We start from the raw sequence: 23,289 nt of genomic DNA, 5'->3' as shown, positions 1-23,289 counted from the left end.
TGTTTTGTATGCAGATCACAAGCCCCACTCCCTCCTCCCTCTCTGCCCTGAGTGCATTTGGGTGGGTGGGTGGGTGGCCGACCGAGGTGCCATCTCTGAAATTGGATTCTCTTTCTTCCCACTTTCCCGGTGCCCCCGAATGGAAAGCATCTACATGGAGCGTAGGTGAGGAGTGAACAATTGCAATTACCTGTGTAAAAATACTTATGCTCCTATGAAAAATAAAATCCGGCACCTTAAAACCCCCTTCTCGCCCTCCCTCCTTCCCCCAATGAGTCTACCCGTAAAGTCCAATTAAGATTTTATAAGGTGGTTAGAGCCTGTTCTGGAAGTAGACAATTCAATCCCACTACAAGAAATCTCCCCAGTACAGAGAGACTCGAGCCTGCCTCTTCCCCAGAAAAGAAGTGGTTAATAAGAGTTTAGCTCCGTTCTCTGACTTCGCCCCCTGCCTCCCAGTTTTCCTCCGAGGCTCCAACCTACGTGTAAAACCCTGGAGCTGGGGGTGAGAAAGAAGGAGACTGTGGGAGTTGTCGCCATGATAGCAAGAGCAATGTGAGCTCAGGCAAATAAATGAATCTATAAGGAAATCAAGAGTTTGGGGGTCCTAGGATGGCGGGCCCGGGGACGCGAGGCGGCGTGAGCTCCCACCTGCTCAGAGTCGCGAGGAAAGTCGCCTAGCGGGTGCTTAGGGAGGGGGAAGGGAGCCGGCGGGCTGAGGAAGACGGCTTAATCTACCGCGCAGGGCTCTCGGCTTCCCCTCCCGGCTCCATTCATTATTCATCCAGCTGCGGGAAGAAGAGTTCACCTGGCCCGCGGCAAATCAGAGCCGCAGCCGCGGCCGTCGCGGGCGCGGGGCGGGGCGCCTTCTCAGCTCGGGTGCGGACCCGGGCGTGGGACTGGGGGCAGCGGCAGGCCCCGAGGAGGACACAGCCCTGCTCGGACCCACCTGCAGCCACCTGAGCAGCGGCCTTTTCCTAGCTAGCTTCCCGGGAGAAAGTGGCGGTGGCTTTGGAAACGCACGGCAGTGGGGACTTTGCCGTGGGTGGAGAGACCGCCAGCCCGCACCCTCCCGGGAATTATGTCAAGTGTGTATCATCCCCGGGAAGAGCAGGTCTGGGGCCTGTGCAGCCTTTTTCAAACAGGGCATAACCTGTAGAACCGTGTCTTTATTTTATGTGTGCGTGTGTATGCAAACTTAAAAGACAATAAAACGTATAGGGCTTAATTGTAGTAAAGCACATGGGAGAGTCAACCTAGGCCACCCAAATGTGAATTTGAGACAGAAAAATTACGTTTGCACTTGGTGGTGGCAGTTTCCTATCTAGGATCGTGTCCCAGCAACGCGGAAAACGTGCTGGCTGTCCCCGATAGCTCACCAGGGGGCAGTTGGAATGATGTAAGAGATTTGCTTTTCAGAAGCAAATCTCTTGAAATTACAAAAGCCATTATTACTAAGGGCCTGCAGGGTTCACTCTTTGGAAGACTGGTTGACAAAAAGGGCAAAGTTTAAAAACGTCCACAGTCTTCTGATGGGGGAGGAGTGTAGGGCGCGAGGGGCGCTATTCCTCCAAAGATTCTTTGGAAACTTTGCTTCTTACTCTTTCATCCCACCTTCAGAACATTCTAGAATCATCCTACAACTTGGATTCATAGATATCTGAGAGTTTCCATCCAAGTCATAATGATGCTTACCTAATAATGAATGAATGAATGAATGAATATGGACATTTACTGAGCACTGTACTATTTGCCTGGCACTATGCTAAGCACTTCACATACTTTATCTCATTAAATTAATTAAATGATAACAGTCCCACAGCCAAAAAATCAGCTGTCATCTGACGAGTCCTTTGATTTGGTTCTGTCAGGGTTTTCTTTTTCTCTTAAAAATAAGAGCATTGAGGTCAAGAATGGAGAGCTTAAGGATATTAGAGATTTCCTCAAGTTTTTATTATTAGCCTTGGCAATGATTTTTAAAAATGGAAAAGAAGCATTCACATGTGTGGGTCTCTTGATGCGACCTGCTGTCCAGGCCATGGCAGAATTTGTTGTTTTCTTCTCAATGCTCAGAGAGCATGTCATATATGTTTCTGGTACACCAGTTAATAATTCTATAATTTTAGCTGATAAAGATACAATCTTCCTCACTTAACTGTGTGCTCACGGAGGGCTTAGGATGGCTCCTGGTTATTATACTTCCAGCTCAGCTCCTGGTACACAATAGGTGCTAAAAAAATTTTGGTCAGGTGAATGAGTATTGCCAAATCACATTTCAAATTAAGCTTAGACTGCTGCTGTGTGACCTTGAATGAACCACCTAACTTCTTTGGGCTGTGGTCTGTTATTCACCAAATGCAGAAGCTGGCTAGGTGATAGCTCTAAAATACTTCTGCTAATCATCCAGCATAGAAACAAAAAAAACGATCAGTATTTGCTGCCTTATTTTTGGTCAGTTGCATCTTTCTAGTTCTGAATTTTATTTTAATTATTAAAAGAAAAATGAAGGTTTACAAGCAGGTTATTGGCAATGTTATTTTACATTTTCTTATATCGCTAAGCTGACAAACTACGGTGATTTGAGAACTTAATAAAATCAACAAGTCACAGAGAAACTTCTAGCAAACGTGGCTGCTTTCTGAATCAGATGTGTTTCTGGAGAAGTACATCTTGAGTTGTGTCGACCCATGGAAATCCTGTGAAGTTACACTGGATAGAACATGTCGGCTGTGGATAAAGAGTCTTGAATTGGTTACGAGAACTGAGTTCTAGTCTATGTCCATCACTCCCCATGTGACTTTAGCCAAGCTTACAATCTTCCAGTCTTTTTCCTTTAAATGCCATTAGCAGAATATACTGAAAAGGATCATTTGATAGACAGAGTGTTTTATTTATGGGTGGATCAGCATATTTGGTTCCACTCTTGGTGGAAGAGTTCCTTCTGTGTAGGATTCAGTGCTTAAAACTCAATGTTAAGGAAGGAAAGACATTGGATGGGAAAAAATAGCCTATCTCTTCATTCTTTCAGTCCACAAATCTTTATTGATAGCTTATATATCAGGTTATTAGGTTATGTCTGGTAGGGACATACAGACATCAAAAAAATAATAATAATACCTGCCCTCAAGGAGTTTGCATACCTGGAAATCATTAATATCGGTAAGGTAGCAGTAGGGACATGTAAACGTTGGTCCTTGGTGGCTTTCCCAATATTGAATAATTGCAACTCTGCATCTTTTGGCTTTTGCAACTACCAGCTAGTGGAAATAAAGGGTGTTGTATTGTCATAGGCTCTTATTTCCATCATACTGCATTTCTGTTCTCCTCTGGAGATTGGATTCTGGGTGTTACCCTCTGCAAATAAATCCTTTAGTGAGAGCACGGTCATCTGTATTCACTGTTGTGGACTTGAGTGGTAATATTACTCAATTTTACTCAGATATGAGTAGTCATAAAATACTGTCCACCACTTGGCTCAGGAGAGGGGAGGGGACTACCACATGGCACAGTTGGAGTCGTGTGCCAAATCTTACACTAGTTCAAAAACAGTTGGCCCATTTTTGTTTTAACTACTCTATTAATTGATCTGACTCCTGGTTGACAATAATCAGGACAGGAGCTGTCCCGTCAGTCCAGAAAAGGATTCTATTTTAACTATTCCACAGTGTACAAGCCATATGCTGAATTATAGCACAAAATAAAGCTTGAACATTTAAATGCCAACTTGTGGCTGCTTGTTCCTAGTGAGTCATGTTTTTGTGATACCATGCTTTCCAAATTTCTTCATATGTTTTGGTCATATGTGCCACTATTTCTTTGAACAAATGGGTCTGGCATTTTGTGACTTAGATTTAACTTCTCTAATTTACTCACGTTATCAGGTAGGGTTTCCATAGTGAATAGTTTCAGGATGTGAGTACTGGTGCAAATTATATCTCAAATTTCCTCTGAAAACTTCAGATTTTATACAGGTGTCTCATAATAGAGTACATTCTAATGTGCCAAAGGGCCTAAAAATGAACATGAAGTGACATTTTGCCTACGTGACCTGCAAGAAAGGCGCCAACCACAGGAGGAAGGTCTCAAGATCTCAGCTTCCTTCTTGGCACTATGTGATCCCTTCACCCTGCACAACTTTATGCACTTTCTCACAGGTGTCAGAACTTAAATTACCTGCCATCTCAGCTGTATTCCATACCCTGAAACTGGCAAAGTTCTTGGTCTCTTATTTTTCCTGTTTTCCCTTGAAGAAGGCCTGTTTCTCCTTCTAGATCTGCATCATCAGTTAGAATTCCCCTTAAGCTGGAGTTTCAAGTTCAAATAAAGCCCAAATCGAAACTTCAGGTAGAGTTGCAATCATTCCAGTGCTCCTTAAGAAAAAAAGTGATGAGTGGAGAGAGTAACTTTGTTTTCCAAAGTATATGAGTTGATCGATTAGTGAAAAGGCAGAACCAGAAGCTGCACCTATCACCCAATGCCAACAAACCTCCCGACTTAATCTGCTGGTGGGTGTGAAGCTTGTGCTAGTGTGGGAGAAATATGCTTGCTTTGGAGGATTGCATCTGGCATTGGGTGGTGATGAATGTTTGATGGGACTGGGCATCACAGTGGAATGCTTTCTTTTTTCTACAGGGAAGCAATGAGGTTTTGGAAGCTGTGTTAATGGGGACTCGTTTCTGCAGCTGCCTTTCGGGTAGAGATGTTGTGTTTTAGGAAAGCCCTCAGAGGCCAAGGCTTGTTTCTTTTAGAATTGTACATCCTAGAGCGACCCAAATTGAGTTATTTCCCTTTTCTAATGATAGAATTTATCAGCAGTTACACATAGTTTTGACTCGAGTTTCTAGCAGATGTTTGGCTTAACCAAGTGTTTGTGATGCCACACTCAGTGCTGCTTTATTTTTTCATGTTACCGTGATTTTATAACATCTGTCTAAATTTCCAGAAATGGGTTTTGATATGAGTACTTGGATACATCTTAAGATACCTGATTCCTTTTGGAGCTTTGAAAGTTTACTGGCCTTTGGAGGGTAGTGCTATGGAGGAGGGTAATAAAATTACTTGAGGATGGTTTTATCTAAAGGTTAAATTTTGTTTGTTTATTCTAAAGGTTAAATTTTGTTAAATTGTACCTAAGTGATGATCTTTATGTTTAACTTTTAAACGTGAGAAGTAATTAAGTCCATTTACATAATTTAGGAATTGCATTGTGTTGATATATATTTATGTACCTATATACGATTATTTTATATATATCCATATCCACATGTCATATTATTTTATATATATCTATATCCATATATGTGTTTATATATACATATATATCTATATCTATATATATCTATATCTATATCTCCTTTCTTATGATATACCATAGATTGAAATACTGTCTTTGGAACAGAATTTCTTAAAAATAAGTCAGGAAGAATTTCCCCCCAAGATTTTATCTCAAGTTATTATTATTTGAATTTCAAGGGCACAAGAAGTCATTTCAATAAATTTGCCCATGGAGATCTTTGATTCAAACCCCAAGTGTAAATAACCATCTCCTTTTCTTTGAATACTGTTCTTAATTCCATTATTAGTAGATAAGGTAGACCAGTCCTTTCCTGAGAAGTTAATAGTACTGAGACTTCACGAATGATCTGTTGGCGTCCAAGCACTGTAGTAAAATGTGTCCTTCCCTCTTTGGACATTAAGTGTGGCACATTGTCAAGGTGTGCTCTGTCTTGGTGTGTGTATGCTATTTCAATCTGCTTTGCAGCCTGTTTCTGAGCTAGTATCTGTTAGCACACTGCCTGCATGTTTATAGGTTAAATCAACACCTGCTGTGCTGTTCAAAAATTGGTTTAGAAAAAGCATAATTTTGTGGGCTGTAAAGTTCCATGAAGGAGATGGGATCAAGTTCAAGGAAACTGATTAGACCAAATGCATCTCCTGAAGGAAACAAAAATGAGTAAAGGCATTGGCATATGAAAGCATTACCGTGGCTTCCTAAGTTGGCCTCTTGGGTTGGACTGGAGAATTTGTGTAAGCAAAGAGTGGCAGAGAAGCCTGGATAAGTAAATTGGGAGTGGATTAGGAAGGCTTTGCTGATTTGTCATATAGGAAAATACACCAGTGTATTTATATCATGTCGTTATACATACATTTATTTTAAAATTCAAATAATGAGTTTTAATAATTCTTTCCCTCATGCATGTCCAAGAAATGTTGTTTTGGTGTATGGGATTATTTCCCCAGGGGCAGAATCCTCAAGCTTTTGGAAAAAGCACAGTTTGCTGATTATGATGCATGTAGATGCAGTCTTAGTGTACTTTGGCCAGGGCAGTGCCTATTGGTCTATTATGCATCCCTTTTAATTCTTGTTTTGTTTTTTCCCCACAGGTGCTTGTGTCTATCAGGGTTCCTTGTTGGCGGTAGGTCATTCTTCATATATTTGGTTCATTTTTTTTGAATGTAAAATGCTTGATTGAGGTTACTGAGTGAGTGAGGTGACCCTGTCATTGTAAAATGTATTTATTTTCCTTCTCAGTTTGAGGATTATCCCTCATCCTGGCACAGTCATGCTCAATTACTTAATACCTTTTCCAGAGTGAATTAGTTCCATCCGGATACTCAGGTATTGGAAGAGAAGTTCAAACACCCAACACCAATTTGCATTCCATGGCTGTCTTGTGAGTTCTTTCAATCAGAGAGAAAATTAGATCCCATTCTTTTGTCAGATATGAACTAGGGCACAATTTGTTTATCTTCCAAACAATTTGTTTGCTTCTTCCTTTGAACCCCCCCTCCAAAAAAATATACAATTATTGAGTACAATACGGAGGATCCTGACTGTTGCTTTGAATTATACTTTTAAGTTTTGGTAACAAACAATTTAACATTTTATCTCTGATCCTTTGCCACGTAGAGGAGAATTGATTTTGAATTAATGTCAGGATCACTTGGGGGAAAAGCTGATGCAAGATTCCTGCATTTCTTTTCATTAATAATGTACTATGGTGCATAACAGTGTGTTAAAAGCCTATTGAAAAGACCGTCTACACTCCATCAACTCTAATAAGTGGTGTGACAAGTCATTCTTCACCACTTTTTTATTTTAGGTTAATAAATTCTGTAATAAAAACAAAACTCAGATGGTTGGAACGGTTTTGCTCATTTACATCCCAACCCGCTATTGACATGTGTGATACCAATATGTCATCTTGGATTGTCCTTGTGGTATTGAAATAGATGAGAAATATTTGAAATATCTGAGAGTCTAGATAATTGTAGATGTTCACAGTAATGTTCTTGAATCTGAACTTTATGTAATATAGTTACTGCTCTGGAGATTTATGTGTTTTTTCCTTCCTTATATTTTTCTGTTAAAGAATGAGGTAAAAGCCATTTTCCACTCTCTTTCCCATTCCATGCCCTTAAAAAACTACTCTTCCTTCTGTTTATTCTTTAATACATTTTAGGAATCATTTTAAAATCAAAGTGCTATAAAGTACATCATCAGTTTTGGGGAGCTGTAGTAGATATTATAGACAAGTTAGTTGTCCATTTTAATACAAAGAAAATTGCTTATTGTGTAGAGTCCTTTGTAGCTTTTCAATATATTTTCATAGCTATCGATCTACCTGACACATACAGCAGATCAGTGAAATAGGCAGGTCATGTATTATTTTATACTCTCCCCCTTTTCAATGAAGAACCAAGGATGAGAGAGAGAGAGGTTTGCTAAAGGTAATTGACCATTAAGGGGTGGACCAGAACAAAACAACCTGTCTTCTTTCTGTTGTTCTCCTGAATCTGAAGAAAGTGGCTAGACTACCTTCTATGTTTGACATGGCAGCATGGTATTGTACGTTTGAATACGAAAGCATCAAGTACGGGGAGAGGTCAGTTTGGTTCGATCAAGTTAAAGGAGTGGACACTAGCACACTCCTGAGCCCTCTAGTTGCCTTCTTTGCTTACCAAGACTCTGCTGTGTTTGTTCCTACACCTCCTCTAGCCTGATGTACTTGTGATTGTGGTTATGCAACTCAGGCAGAAAGACAATACATTTACTACAATAATAAAGATTATTATTAAACAAATATTTATTGAGTGACAACTCTGGACCTGCTATTCTAGGCACTGGGAATGCACCCGTGAACAAACAGGCAAAATCCTTGCCTTCATGAAGCTCGAATTCTAATGAATAAAATATTTAGAATGTCAGATTAGTGCTAAGGAGGAAAACAGTATGGGAGTGGGGAGATAGAAAAGGCTGAATAGGGGACAAGGGTGGCCTCTTGAAATAAGGGGATAGGGAAGGGCTCCCTGAGAAAGTAAGGTGAGATTTGAAGAAAGACCTGAAGGGCACTATAAGAGCTTGCCCCTTGGATATCCAGGGGAAGAGAATTCCACAGGGAGGAACAGCAAGTGTAAAGTCTGAAGTGGGAGCTTGCTTGGCCATTTGAAGAAGTACTTGGAGGTCATTGTGGCTGGAGCACGTGATCCAGGGGGAGGATGGCAGGAGGTGAGGTCAGAGAGGTTGGCAGTGACAGAGCAGCGTGTCCTTCTATGGACTTTAGCTTGTCCTTTCAATCAGGTGGGTGAGCCGTTGGAGGAGCTAGAGCAGAAGAATGACAAAACCTGACTTATAGTTTAATTAAACTGCTGAAATGGGAATATGAAAAGAAATAGCATTTGTTTCTAGGGAAACTATGTTGAATACTTTAAAAAAAGACTCCATAGAGGTGAGTCACTGAAAATTTGCTGTCAAATTAAGTATGAGAGAAACAACTATAAAAGATTGGGGGAAAAGCACAAAAGTCCAGAGAGAGTCTGCATTCAGATTTATTTGCAACCACTTGAAGTTCTCTTTCCATTTTAAGGAACTTCAAACTGGAAGTGGGGATGATGCATTATGGCCATAGCTAATTGTATGAATAATTCATCTCTGCTCTCTCGCCACACGGCCTGGTCTTGAAGAAAAGCACTGCACCTGCATCAGTGAAACTGAATGAATGTGCATTTATGTATTTTGAACTAAAATACAAAGTTTAAGAACATTTATGTACTGTTCTAGGATTCTCTGATTAAACAACTCCTTGGGTGAGAGGATTTCTATGGTAAGAGGCATCACAACCAGGGGCTGGCTTTGAGGATAGTGGCATGGTGTCCCAGCCCCAAACCCTGTAAATTCTACCCACGTGCATTTTAGAGCTGGGAGTGACTTTGGAGATCATGTAGTCCAAACTCTCCATTTTATAGGTGGGGAGAGTGAGGCAGGAATTGAAGTTCTTGTGCTTCCTTCATGACTCAGGTGAGTAGCCAGAAGTGGAAAGCGGGTCTGGTTGAAAATGGCAAAGCACCAGCTTTACCCAGAATTCCATGAAACATACCAAGCAAATGAGAACACAGATCTAGGCTCTGGCTGCTAGTTGCTAACTCTCAACCTGTCTTGTGAGGATTCCCTCCACTGATACCTTTTCCATCTCATCACTTGTTGCCTGGGAAGCTGCCAGATAGAGTGGTTCATTCAGGGCCCCTGTAGTCTGACAGACCTTTAAAAAACTTTTTTTTAATTGAAGTATAGTTGATTTACGATGTTGTGTTATATAGCACAACTATATAGCTAGGTGTATAGCAAAATGATTCCGTTATACATATATATATATATATTCTTTTTCAGATACTTTTCCATTATAGGTTAATACAAGATATTGAATATAGTTCCCTATGCGATACAGTAGTTCCTTGTTGTTTATCTATTTTATATATAGTAGTGTGTATCTGTTAATCCCAAACTCCTAGTTTATCCCTCCCCCTTTGGTAACCATAAGTTTGTTTTATATGTCTGAGTCCATTTCTGCTTTGTAAATAAGTTCATTTGCATCATTTTTTTAGATTCCACATATAAGTGATACCATATGATACTTATCTTTCTCTGTCTGACTTACTTCGCTTAGTATGATAACCTCTAGATCCATCCATGTTGCTGCAAATGGCATTATTTCATTCTTTTTTATGGCTGAGTAGTAGTCCATTGTGTATATGTACCACATCTTTTTTATCCATTCCTCTGTCGGTGGACATTTAGGTTGCGTCCATGTCTTGTCTATTGTAAACAGTGCTGCTGTGAACACTGGGGTGCATGTATCTTTTCATATTAGGATTTTTGCCGACAGACCTTGTTCTGATTCTTCCTCATCTGCTACAAACCAGCTCTGTGACCAAGTTACATAACCTTCCTGAATCTCTATCGCCTCCTATGTGAAATGGGGATAAATAGAGCCTCTCCTGAAGGGTTTTTGTAGAGTAAAGGAGGTAATGTGGGGAAGACACCCAGGCACAGTGCCTGGTATGTGCTTTTCTGCAAGAACAAAATTTCTCTTTACCAGCCAAGAAGAAGGACAAGAGGAAGGAACTGTTACTCGGCACCTGCTATGTATTTCATACTCTCAACAATCCCAGGAAGTAGGCGCTGTCTTTACAGATCAGGAACCTGAGGCTAAGAAACTCTAAGTCACTTGTTCAAAAATCACACAGCTAGTCAGTGCTAGAGGAAGAGGGCGTTGCAACCTGGGTCTGACTTTAAAGCCATTCCACCGAGCATGCCGTTTCTCACAGCCAAGACAGTCTGCTTGTCGTCTCTGAACACAGCTAGCTTATTTTACCATCAGCCCTATGTGCCCACCCCCTCCCTGCTGCACCTGTCACGCAGTTGTCTCTGCCAGTCTCTGTCCTGACCTCCTGCAAAAGCCAGCTGTCCCTGGCTCACCCCTTCCCGTTTAGCTGAGGCTCTCCCACACTAGCGTGCGCTAAATTCACCACACGAAGCAAGGAAGGTTTAGGGGTTATTCCATCTTAACATATAGTACATGCTGTATTATATATATGTACCCACACAAATCCCCAGCAATGTGCTGTGTTTCCCAACTTCTGACACCTCTGTGGACTCGTGGAGACACTCTGGGGTCATTGGGTTCTAAGCCCCATGTAACCGTCTCTCAGTTATGTACTGACTTTGTCTGTCTCTCTTCTTTCTTTAACACTGTCTTCCCTCCTTTCTCTTCTTTCCATTCCTCAGGTCAGAAAATACCCAGGAAGGTCCCCTACCTTTAGAAACACTGCATAGTCTATTTTGGGGTGTGTTTCTTCCTCCACAATATCGCTGCACCCCTGGGCTCTCAGGACTTTCTCCAAAGTCAGCCACAGTGGAAGAGAGAGTGTGACTGGGTTAAATCAGGGATCCCTCAGAGGGAAGCTACCTACTTAATATGTTTAACTGTGACAGGGGCATCGAGTGTGAGGAGGAAAACGGATTTTTTATTTCAAAGTTTTCACCTATCTCCTGTTCTTCTCTATCTCTATTGAGTAAAAAGAATTTCACTTTCCTTTGGCCTCACCACAAGCAAACATCTGCTTTATAGGTTCTTCCTGGGGGTGGATGGTTGGACTCTCCAGTTTTTATATCTGTAAAATGGAGATGAATGATGTACTTCACAGGGTTGTTGTGAAGGTTAAAGGAGATCGGCAGGAAGCACTTAGCTTGTGACCGACCATAAAGGTTAGCTGCTATTACTGTTGCTGTAAAGCAGTTACACTTCGCAAAGGTGGACACAGCCTCTCTCCTTCCCCAGATCAAAAGTGTTGAGTGTTGGGATTTTCCTACTTGGAATACTCTTCCTCACAAATGCTGACAAAGTGCATCACGAGGCACTAACTTTTAGCACATTTGAAAGGGAGAAAAAGTTTTCAAGAAGAATTAAAATTGTGGCGTGTTTACTATATACAGTATAACACAGTGGAAAGATCCAGGCTCTGGAGTTTAAATCTGGTTCTGCTACATACCTGCTGTGTGGCCTCAGATATGATACTTTAAACAGCCAAGTCTCAATTTCATTGTCTGTATAATAATATACTTCATAGGGTTGGTGTGAGGGTTACCTGAGAGCATGTTTGTGAGAGAACCCAGAGCTGTGCTTGGCAAGGAAGGCACACTCACATCACCTAGGTGGCAATGACATGTCGGAGTGGAAATGATTGCGTGGTAGAAGCCAGGGTGTCTTGGTTCGGGTTTTGGCTCTGTAATTACTAGCTGTGTAGTACTGAGTAAGTCACTTGAATGAAATGAGGTCTCAGTTTCTAAATTCGTAAAATGAGAGAGTTAGATTAGATCCTCTCCAAGATTCCTTAGCCCAGGGCCATCCAATGGAACGCTCTGTGCTGATGGAAATGTTCCAGAGCTGCATCGTCCTGTATGGTGGCCACAGACCACATGTGGCTGTTGAGCACTTGAAGTGTGGCTAGTGACACTGAGGAACTGGATTTTAAATCGTGCTTAATGTTAATTAAAATTTATAGCCTCACGTGGGTCGAGGCTACTGTATCGGACTGTGCAGCTTTAGAACTTTAAAATTCTTAACTTACTCTAGTACTTAAGCTTGAATTTTAGTCTCATGGATGGTTCTCACCCTGGGCAAAGGTTCACTGTTGTGTTGTTAGTAGTTTGAGGAAGGTCACAAAAAGTTTGTTAGAGCACCTGAGTTTGCTATTTGTTTTGTTTGTTTATATAATATTGTTTTATACATATATGTATATAATTATTACAACACTACTGTTCCCATATTGCTCGATATGTTTTCTTGAATAAAAGAAAAGTGGTGGAGCTACAGCTGAGCCCTCACCTGCCATCGATCCTACATATTCTACTAAATTTTTTCCCAGCTTTATTGAGGTATAATTGATAAATAAAAATTGTATATATTTAAGATGTACAACTTGATGATTTGGTATGTGTCTACGTTGTGAAATAATCACCATCAAGCTAATAAACATATCCATCAACTCAGTCACTCCTTTCTCACTTCCTTCCTCCCTCCCTCCCTTCTTTCCTTCCATAGTGAGAACACTTAAGGTCTACCCTCTTAGCAACTTTCAAGTATATAATATAGTATTGTTAATTATAGTCGCATTGTTATACATTAGATCTCCAGAAATTGTTCATCTTGCATAAGTGAAACCTTGTACCCCTTGACTAAACTCTTCCCCTTTTCTCTTCCCCACACACCCTTCCAGCCATTCTTCTTTCTGCTCTATGAGGGTAACTATTTTAGATTCCACATGTAAGTGAGATCATGCCTTATTTGTCTTTCTGCATCTGGCTTATTTCACTTAGCATAATGTCCTTCAGGTGCACTTATGTTGCTGCAAATGGCAGGATTTCATTCTTTTTTAAGGCTGAGTAATATTCCATTATCTGTATCACATTTTCTTTATCCATTCTTCTGTTGATGAGTATTTGGGTTGTTTCCACATCTTGGTTATTGGGAACAATGCTGAGAGGAACATGGGAATGCAGATATCTCTTCAAGATCCTGATTTCATTTTTTTTTGGACTTATGCCCAGAAGTGGGATTTCTGGGTCATAAAGTAGTTCTATTTTTAATTTTTCTGAGGCACCTCCATGCTGTTTTCCATAATGGTTACACTAATTTACATTTTCACTAACAGTGTACAAGAGTTCCCTTTCTCCACGTCCTTTCCAATACTTGTTATCTTTTGTCTTTTTGTAATAGCCAGCTTAACAGGTTTGAGGTAATATTTCATTTGTGGTTTTAATTTACTTCTATTAAAGATTTTACAAAATATTTTTGGTGTTTTGTCAAAGTCTGATATGTTCGTGGGAGTGTTATCCACTGTATATTGTGGTGGGAAAAATTGAGAACTTCTGGTCTAATCTGTAAGCCTTGTTGATTAGGGTTAAGGAGGATTAAAGAAGGCAAGTAGAACTCTTCAGTGCTAGCGTCCTTTTAAAAAATTGATGTGCTATAGCATTATTTTATTTGAAACTGTAACACAAGAGATGTAGCCCATAGAAATGAAAATGTCTCAGACTTGTGTTTGTGCTCAAGAAGTTTTATGGAGAAGAGAAATGAAGAGAATTTGGAGTCTTTCCCTATTAAGTGCTCAAAGCCCCCCCAAACACTTAGTAAATCTTGGTCAGCGACTGCTGTTAAACACCCTGAACTTCTCAGCAGTGGGGGGAATGCTTGGCATCTTGTGGATATACTCAGAAGGGAAACAATAAAGTCAGCCATTCCTTAATTTCCCTTAAGAGTACTATTGGGTATTGGAGGATATCACTGTTCTTCATTATAGTTTAACAAGAATTCATCATTTTTTCAGCCTCTTCATTTATTTTTAAATACTGAGTAATATGCCTTTAAGTGGGAGAGACTACTCTTTATTAAAATATAATTATTCTGGGGTAAAAACTTTTTTTACAGAAAATCAGCACATCATCACTCTGCTATGTGCTGGAATAAAGTTTGAGAAGTAATGAGCTTCCTTTAACTAGAGATATTCAAGTGGAGACTGGAAAGTCTGTATCATAAATGAGATAGTGGTGGCTTGGTCTAGATGACTTCCAAAGCCTTTCTAACTTGGGTTCTGACTCGCGTGAATGGAAGATTAGAGCTGTGTGTTTCTGCCTTATGGAAGCCCTTGTGGTAGGGGTGGGGTGGTGGTGAGAAAATCTCCTGACCCCAGAGGTGTACAATGAAGGGTTTCTCCCCTGCGTTCCTTCAAATGGACTGATTTTGTACCCTTGGGTAGCAGGCAGTGAGAATTGGGCTCTAGGTGCCTCAGATGATTCTTTTTTTCTTTACTGGGTTTTTATAAATCGTCCACCATAATCAGATGTGGTAGTTTCCTCTTTGGAAATTCATATCTTCTGAGCGTAGTTGTGTGAGAGGAATAGTACAAGAGATTTTGTGCTTCTGTTGATGAATAATCCATATACATTTTCATTCTTGTTCATATTTTTGTGGTAGGAGCAGATGTTTTAACAAACACATTTCTTATGCTTTGTTTTGAATTTAGAAGATGCAGCTGAGCTTGGCAGCCATATTACCTTGTTCAAAAGATGGTAGCATGATCATATATTTCAATTTTCTGGTCAGACCATACATTCCCCACACCTTTTTTTTTTTTTTTTTAAAGTTTGTGTCATTTTTGCTCCAATTGCCTTACAACCTAGTACCTCATTTTGTTTTTTTTTCTTCATTTGTCTGTTTATAACTACAAAAATGTACATATACATGTTTATTTTTTACATTGTACATTTATATATGCATATATATATATATATATATCTCCTAGAAAAGAACTGTCACTCATTTATAACACCTTATGGTGTTATCTCATTTTAGTTACTTTTTAAAGCCCTTTGCTTACTAAGGGAAAAGATGATATATAAATATCAAATGACAATTGTGAGTTAAGCAAGCTTATGTTTTCTTGGAGTTTGAGTGGCAAATGTCTAAAGAAAATTTGGCTTTGAAAATCTCATATGGATGGCATTCTGCTTGTGTGACAAAAAGGAACACAAATATAAAATCTGCACAAAATAATTTTTAAAAATCTGAGCAGTTTTATGTAAAATTAGTATGTATCCTCTGGTATGCCAGCTAAATTCTTTTTAGCAATGATTTCTTAGTTTCCCTGAGTTTATAAACTAAATGGAAGGAAGAAGGAAAGGGAAAAGCTTTCACAGTAAGAAACAGTTTATTGTTAGTACCCAGGAGATGCTTGAGTTTGGGCCATGACCTGTGAGTTCTTTCCTGACAGCTCCCAAGATTGGTTATTTATCAAATTTATGTCATTCCTTTCTTCCAAAGGCAAATTGAATGGGCGTGGGATGGGCTGGGGAGAGGAGGGTATCGACATGGGAGAGCAGATTTCATAGTTCCTTGTACCTTACATTCTTGAAATGGTTTTGTAATCGTGAGTAGGAGAGAATTATTAACAGAGATACTTATTCTTTGGTGCTGTTACTGTACTTAGTTTCCCTCTAATCCAGAGGGAACTTGGTCTAAGAGTTGAGAGAACAGGAACAAAAGAAACTCTAGCCTGAAATTAGTGCCTTAGAAGAACCCTCTCCCTCTCATATTTGCCATTGGTATATGTAGTAATAGTGGTCCACCTGGATTGTAGATATTTATTGATCAACTTCCATGTGCTAAAAGATATGAGTTACAGACCCTGGGGTGCCTACCCAACAGCCTCCTTTCTCCTTTTCTCTGCTGGCGAAGTCCTAATTTTTTCTTCCAGTTCCCACCTCTTCCCCACATGACTTGTGTAACTCCTAGCTGCAAGCTAGTTAGAAAGTTTATATTCCCTTGCCAGGATTAGCTTAGGAGTGAGTATATGACCGAGTTGTGGCCAATGAGTTATGCCGGGAAGTTTTGGGTGCTTGAAAGAACCCTATAAAGAGCACCTCTTTCCCTCCAGTTCTGAAACAAAGAATAAATATAGAAGTAAAAATCACCTTTTAAGTTTTTTAATCAGTAAAGCTAACGTGGAGGATATAGCTTTAATTCTCTTAGCCAGATAGGCTTACTGATTCTGAACCCACACCATCCAGCCGACTAGGCATCACAGACAGAGATTTACAGAGGCAGCTTTCCCATGCAGAAGGGCTGCTCAGGTGAGAATTATTGCTTGAAGAAGCAAAGGAAAACTTATGCCTTGGTTGAAAGGCTTGCTTCCTAGAAGAGGAAGGAAGACAAAACTGAGTTAAGCATGCCCAGTTACCCTTAAATTTGCTAGTTAGAGAAATTGTGCCACCTTCCCAGGGAAAAGAAAGCCCTGGAGGTATATGTTGATATCCCTTCACAAGAAGGAAACCTCAGGAGAAAGAAGAATTCTTTATTAATGAGAGATTTTATTTTATAATTATTATTTTAAATTTCTTTTTTTGGAGGGGGTTTGGGTTTTTAACTTTTATTTATTGATTGATTGATTAAAGTATAGTTGATTTACCATATGTTAGTTTCAAGTGTACAGCATAGTGATTTAATATTTGTATAGCTTATACTCCATTTAAAGTAATTACAAAATAATGGCTATATTTCCTTGTGCTGTACAATATGTCCTTGTTGCTTATCTGTTTTATACATAGTAGTTTATATTTCTTAATCTCATATCCCTATCTTGCCCCTACCCCTTCCTCCCCAATGGTATCCACCAGTTTGTTTTCTATATCTATGAGACTGTTTCTGTTTTGTTATAAACATTCTTTTGTTATATTTTTAAGATTCCACATATAAGTGATAACATACTGTATTTTTCTTTCTCTGTCTGACATTTCACTAAGCATAATACTCTCTAGGACCATCCATGTTGTTGCAAATGGCAGAATTCCATTCTTTTTATGGCTGAGTAATATTCCATTGTGTGCACATTTACCACATCTTTATCCATTCATCTGTTGATGAACATTTGGGTTGCTTCCATATCTTGGCTGTTGTAAAAATAATGCTGCTATGAACATTGGGGTGCATGTATCTTTTTGAATTAGTGTTTTCATTTTTTTAAAAAATGTATACCCAGGAGTGGAATTGCTGGATCATATGGTAGTTCTATTTTTAGTTTTTTTTAAGAAACTTCATACTGTTTTCCACAGTGGCCACACCAATTTATTGTACATTCCCACCAACAGTGTACAAGGGTTCCCTTTTCTCCACATCCTTGCCAACATTTATTTGTTGACTTTTTGATGATAGCCATCTGACAGGTGTGAGGTGATAGCTCATTGTGGTTTGTTTTTCTTTTTTTTGCAGTAAGTTTTGAAATCAGGACATGTGAGTCCTACAACTTTGTTCTTTTCCAAGATTGTTTCAGGTATTTGGGATCCTTTGCCTTTCCATATGATTTGAGAATCAACTTGTCATTTCTGAAAAAACGGCAGTTAGAATTTTGACGGGGATTACATTAAATTTGTAGATCAATTTGGGAAACATTGCCCTCTTAACAATATTGTCTTCCAATCCATAGAAATAAGGGATGTTTTCCCATTTATTTATTTATTTATTTGTTTATTTATTTTCTCATTGTGGTTTTGATTTGTATTTCTCTAACAATTAGTGATGTTGAGCATCTTTTCATGTGCCCATTAGCCATCTGCGTATCTTCTTTGGAAAAATGTCTATTCAGGTCTTTTGCCCATTTTTAAATCCAGGTGTTTTTTTTGATGTTGTGTTGCATGAGCTGTGTATATGTTTTGGATATTAGCCCCTTATGGATGGGTCATATCATTTGCAAATATTTTCTCCCATATTAATGGGAGATTTTAAAACTTAGTCTTTGAACATTGGCATGTGAACATGTGATCCCTGGAGCTCCTGCAATGGTTTTGCAGCCATTGGACTACCTTCCAGCACACAGATGGAGGAAAATGATGGAAAGAGTTTGGTTTCCTGAAGAGTTTGGTTGTTGATCTGATGGATTGAGCAGCACAGGAACTGATCTTCCTGGGAAATTGTTATATGAGTTAAGAAATTCCCTCATTGTTTAAGCCAATGTAAGTAGGATTTCATGTTACTGTGGCTAAAAACACTCTAACCAATACCCTACAGCCAAATAATGGACTCAGTTGAAAGCACTTTGGGATAAGTGTCATTATCCCAGTGTAGTGTGCAGCAGCGTAGCTAAGGGTGTGAGCTCTAGATTCAGACTTCCTAAGTTTGAGTCTGAGCTCTTCACTGTTGTTCGACTGACCTTGGGCTACTTACTTCATCTTTAAAATGGCGATTTTTAAAAAATTAATTTTTATTGAAGTACAGTTGATTTACAATGTTGTGTTAGTTTCAGGTGTACTGCAAAGTGAATCAGTTATACGTATACATATATCCACTCCTGCTTAGATTCTTTTCCCATATAGGTCATTACAGAGTATTGAGTAGGGTTCCCTGTGCTATACAGTAGGTTCGTGTTAGTTATCTGTTTTATATATAGCAGTGTGTATATGTCAATCCCAGTCTCCCAGTTTATCACACCCCCCTTCCCCCTTGGTAACCATAAGTTTGTTTTCTACATCTGTGATAATAGTTGTGCATGTATTACAGAACTGTTGTAAAGAAAAATGAGGTAACACATGAAAGTACGTGGGGTTTCATGTGGAAGTACGCACTAGTAGGTAATAAGTATGTTCTAGCTGTTGAGAATACTGTTATTCATGGAAGAAGTCACTTCTGATCTTGACCTTAAAATATGGGTCAGTTTAGAATAGGAAGAGATGAGGCAAGGGCTCTTTAGATAGAGGATCAGTGTGAGTAAAAGCATAAGTGGCAAAGGCAGTCCAGTTTGATTAAAGTGTGAGAAGTGATGGGATAAAACACGGAGAAGGGATTTTTAAACTCCAGATCACATAGGGCCTGGAATAAGGCATGTGAATTACATTCTGTAGACCATGGGGACCCTTTGAAATGGAAATCATTTGCTCTTGAATTCTAACTCTGTCACTACAAATTATTAACTCTGTCACTACAATTAGCGTATTGTTGGAAGTGAGAAATCATGGCACCTTCCTCTGCCATGTTCCTCCCTCTTCTCATTCTTCATCAGAGTCCAGATGTAGTCGCTCTGTAGAGCTTTGAAGAGGGTGTGAGTGGGTCCATGTAACCGATCATCACTGCTGGAAAAAAAAAAGATCAGTGTGCAGACATACTCCAACAGTGAGTTATTAGTTCAGCAAAAGCAGGTTCATCTTGGATTATGTCAAGTGAAACTCCCTATTAATAGGCATTAATCCACTCCTTTAATATGGATGTTCATAATGCTTCCCCCTGAGGTCGTGATGGAATCTTTCTCCTTCCTCTTTAGTCGGCATTTCTTTTTTCTACTTTCCAACTTGCAAAGATTAAATTATGTTCCGGGTAGCATTAAGATAAATAAAGTACATTTTACTGTATTAAATTTTTTTGAATGGAAACCTTATTTTATTTATCCTACCCCGGATTTTGAAGAGTATAATTTTTCTCCTGTGCTGGACAACAGAACGTATTGTCTTTTGTTTGCTTTTAGAATTTTATCAGAGTTATCATTCCTACATTTAAAATACGTTTTTAAAAGAAAGATCAACTGTGATAAGATACTTTAAGGAATAGTAGGACCTCTGGAAAAATATGAACTGCTAGAAAAGATTCTTAATAGTTTGACTTAGAAGGAGAAGAGAGGGAGATTTTATGGGAATAAGATAACTCAAGTGCTTATGAAAAGGAGAGAAACTCATATTTCTTTAGTAGAATGAATTAAGCTGTTGAAGAAAAAACATCTTTTTACATTTCTTACTCTGTTTCACTGATGATTTGGAGGAAAAACCTCAATGATAACAGGCAGGAGATAAATATAAAGCATAATAAAAGAAATTCTGCGAGCGTCAAGGCATGTGTATTCCTGCGAGGTGTTTTTATGCAAACTTATTAAGGTCAAGGATACTTAGTAAGCAAGATTGTATCTTGAAAACTAAGAATTCTATTTTTTGCACTATAAATAAATTATTGAGTTAAGAAGAAAACAATTAAAGAGGATAAATGTTAATGTTTTTTTAAAAACCAAACCACAAAACGCAGAATATTATACCAACTTTTGAGAATGATACCTTCCTTTTTTGTTTTTTCTAACTGAGAATGGTCATATTGTTTTATTTATTATATTACAAGTAATATGTTTGTTCTAAAAGAACAAACATATAATATAAAAAGAAGGGAAAAGTATTAATTTCAGTAATTCTGTGAACAAAAATAATGATAACTAAATATTAGGTGAATTTATTACAGAACTCTTTTTTTCTTTTATAAGTGTGTGTGTGTTGTATGTGTGTGTGTGCTTAACAGAAACAGGCATCATACTATGCATATTTCTTGGTCACTTTTTAAAATTTAATACTGTGTAATGAATATCTTTTTATGTCAATATACATTAATCTATATCATAAATCCATCGTGTATACAGTGTAAGTTATTGTAGCCATCCTTACTGACTGATATTCATATTCCAGTATATTAGTATTGTAAGCAACACTGTGATGAACATTCTTGTACACTTTTCAGTTATTTCCTGAGGGTAAATTCCTTAGAAATACAATTTTTGAGCCACATGATACACATTTTTTAAAAGCATATTTGTGTACATATATAATGCATATTACCAAATTGCCCTTCAGGGAAGTCATACAGTTTCACTTCTATTGGCTGGTATTAGTAGAGAATTCGGATGTAAGGATGAAACCAACACTTGATTTTTGAATGATTGATCTTTTTAACTGAAGCATAGTTGATTACAGTATTGTGTTAGTTTCAGGTATACAGCAAAGTGATTCAGTTATATATGTATATATTTATATTGATATATATTTCAGATTATTTTCCATTATAGGTTATTACAAGAAATTTAATATTGTTTCCTATGTTACATAGTAAATCCTTGTTGCTTATCTATTTTATATATAGTAGTGTGTATTTGTCAATCCCATACTCCTAATTTATCCCTTTTTCCTCTCCCTTTCCACTTTGGTAACCATAAGTTTGTTTTCTATGTCTGTGAGTCTGTTTCTGTTTTGTAAATAAGTTTATTTGTATCTTTTTTTAGATTCTACATATAAATATATTATACATATTTGTCTTTCTCTGACTTACTTCACTTAGTATGATAATCTCTAGGTCCATCCATGTTGCTGCAAATAGCAATATTTCATTCTTTTTTATGTCTGAGTTATATTCCACTTTATATAGATAGATAGATAGATAGATAGATGTATATATCTATATCTATATCTATATACATCTTTAGCCATTCATCTTTCAATGGACGCTTTGGTTGCTTCCATGTCTTGGCTATTGTAAATAGTGCTGCTTTGAACATTGGGGTACATGTATCTTTTTGAATTAGAGTTTTTGTCTTTTCCAGATATATGCCCAGGAGTAGGATTGCTGGATCATATGGTAGCTCTAGTTTTAGTATTTTTTTTAAGGAACTGTTTTCCATAATGACTGCACCAATTTATATTCCCACCAACAGTGTAGGAGGGTTCCCTTTTCTCCACACCCTCTCCAGCATTTATTATTTGTAGAGTTTTTGATGATAGTCTTGAATGATTGATTTTTAAAGGCTGATGGAAGACAATATTGACAAATTTGATGAAATTCAAAAAATATCTAATAATGTAAAACTAAAAAAACCCCAAATAGAGTACAGATTTTCAAAGCATTAGTGCTTTAAAGAATTACTTAGTACTTATAAAGAATTCATACAAATATTTAAGAATATCATCAAACTTTAGGAATTAAACTGGCTAAGAATAAGAATAGAGAGTTCACATAAGAGAAAATACAAGTAGCAAACAAATATATTAGGAAGAATCATTGTTAATAACCATGTTAAAAACTAAACCAATAATGGAATATCACCTTACACCTATTAGATAAAAGTTTCTAATAGGTGTAAGGTGATATGATCAAATCCAGTTTTGATGAGACTTCTGGGAATTTGCCCTAAGGAATTAATTTAGAAGAAAGAAAAATTATACATAAAGAAGTGTTTTTTCCAGCTTTATTTATATTATAAACTAAGAAGTTATCTAAATGTCTGTATTAGAGGCATGGTTAAGTAAATCATCATAGATTAAGTTGACATGGGATATTACATAGCCATTAAAATAATAGATGAAGAGCATTTAGCCGTGTGGACACATTTATGAGGTAATGTTCAGCAAAAGGCAGAGTACTCAATTCAAACCCTGTGATTAAAACTATTTTTAAAAATGTGCCTTGGGCTTCTCTGGTGGTGCAGTGGTTGAGAATCTGCCTGCCAATGCAGGGGACACAGGTTCGAGCCCTGGTCTGGGAAGGTCCCACATGCCGCAGAGCAACTAGGCCCGTGAGCCACAACTACTGAGCCTGCGGGTCTGGAGGCTGTGCTCCGCAACAAGAGAGGCCACGACAGTGAGAGGCCCATGCACCGCGATGAAGAGTGGCCCCCACTCGCCACAACTAGATAAAGCACTCGCACAGAAAACGAAGACCCAACAGAGCCAAAAATAAGTAAATAAATAAATTAATTAAAAAAACAAAAGTGCCTTTCTGTAATTGGAGTCTGATAAAGGGGGGAAACTCATTTTATGTCAAAAGTTGAGGGAGAAAGCTTATAGATTAGAGGGTATGGAATCAGAGGAGGGAGAGGATAGGAGTTATGAGAATGAAGAGACAATGCATGGAGACACTCAAGGCAGTATAGATGGATGGAGTGGGGTCAGACCTTACGTGGCAGGGGCCACCTAGACAAGGTTCTTTTTCAAAGACAGAAGCAAAGGAGGAGGAGGCATGTGAAAATTACGTTATTTAGGACTCAGTGTAAGTGATGGAAACTCAATTCAAACTGGCATAAGCAAAGCCTGTAATTTATTGCTCTCTTAACCCAAGAGTTTAGTTTCAGGTGCATCTGCGTTCCTGTGCTCACATGACACCTCTC

At 38.5% G+C, this 23,289-nt stretch overlaps 1 protein-coding gene across 5 annotated transcripts in view; it reads left to right on the top strand.

Annotated features, from left to right (window-relative positions):
• Positions 1 to 23,289, top strand: part of FRAS1 (Fraser extracellular matrix complex subunit 1) — a 445,822-nt gene that overhangs the window by 1,226 nt on the left and 421,307 nt on the right. For all 5 annotated transcript variants that reach the window (XM_036852337.1, XM_036852339.1, XM_036852338.1 and 2 more), the window contains exon 2: positions 6,385 to 6,416. In XM_036852337.1, coding sequence (XP_036708232.1) covers positions 6,385 to 6,416 — 32 coding nt within the window. The remainder of the gene's footprint in view (positions 1 to 6,384; positions 6,417 to 23,289) is intronic.

The sequence above is a fragment of the Balaenoptera musculus genome, chromosome 5 (genome assembly GCF_009873245.2).
Source record: "Balaenoptera musculus isolate JJ_BM4_2016_0621 chromosome 5, mBalMus1.pri.v3, whole genome shotgun sequence".
Taxonomy (NCBI): domain Eukaryota; kingdom Metazoa; phylum Chordata; class Mammalia; order Artiodactyla; family Balaenopteridae; genus Balaenoptera; species Balaenoptera musculus.
This window is presented reverse-complemented; position numbering and strand designations above follow the sequence as displayed.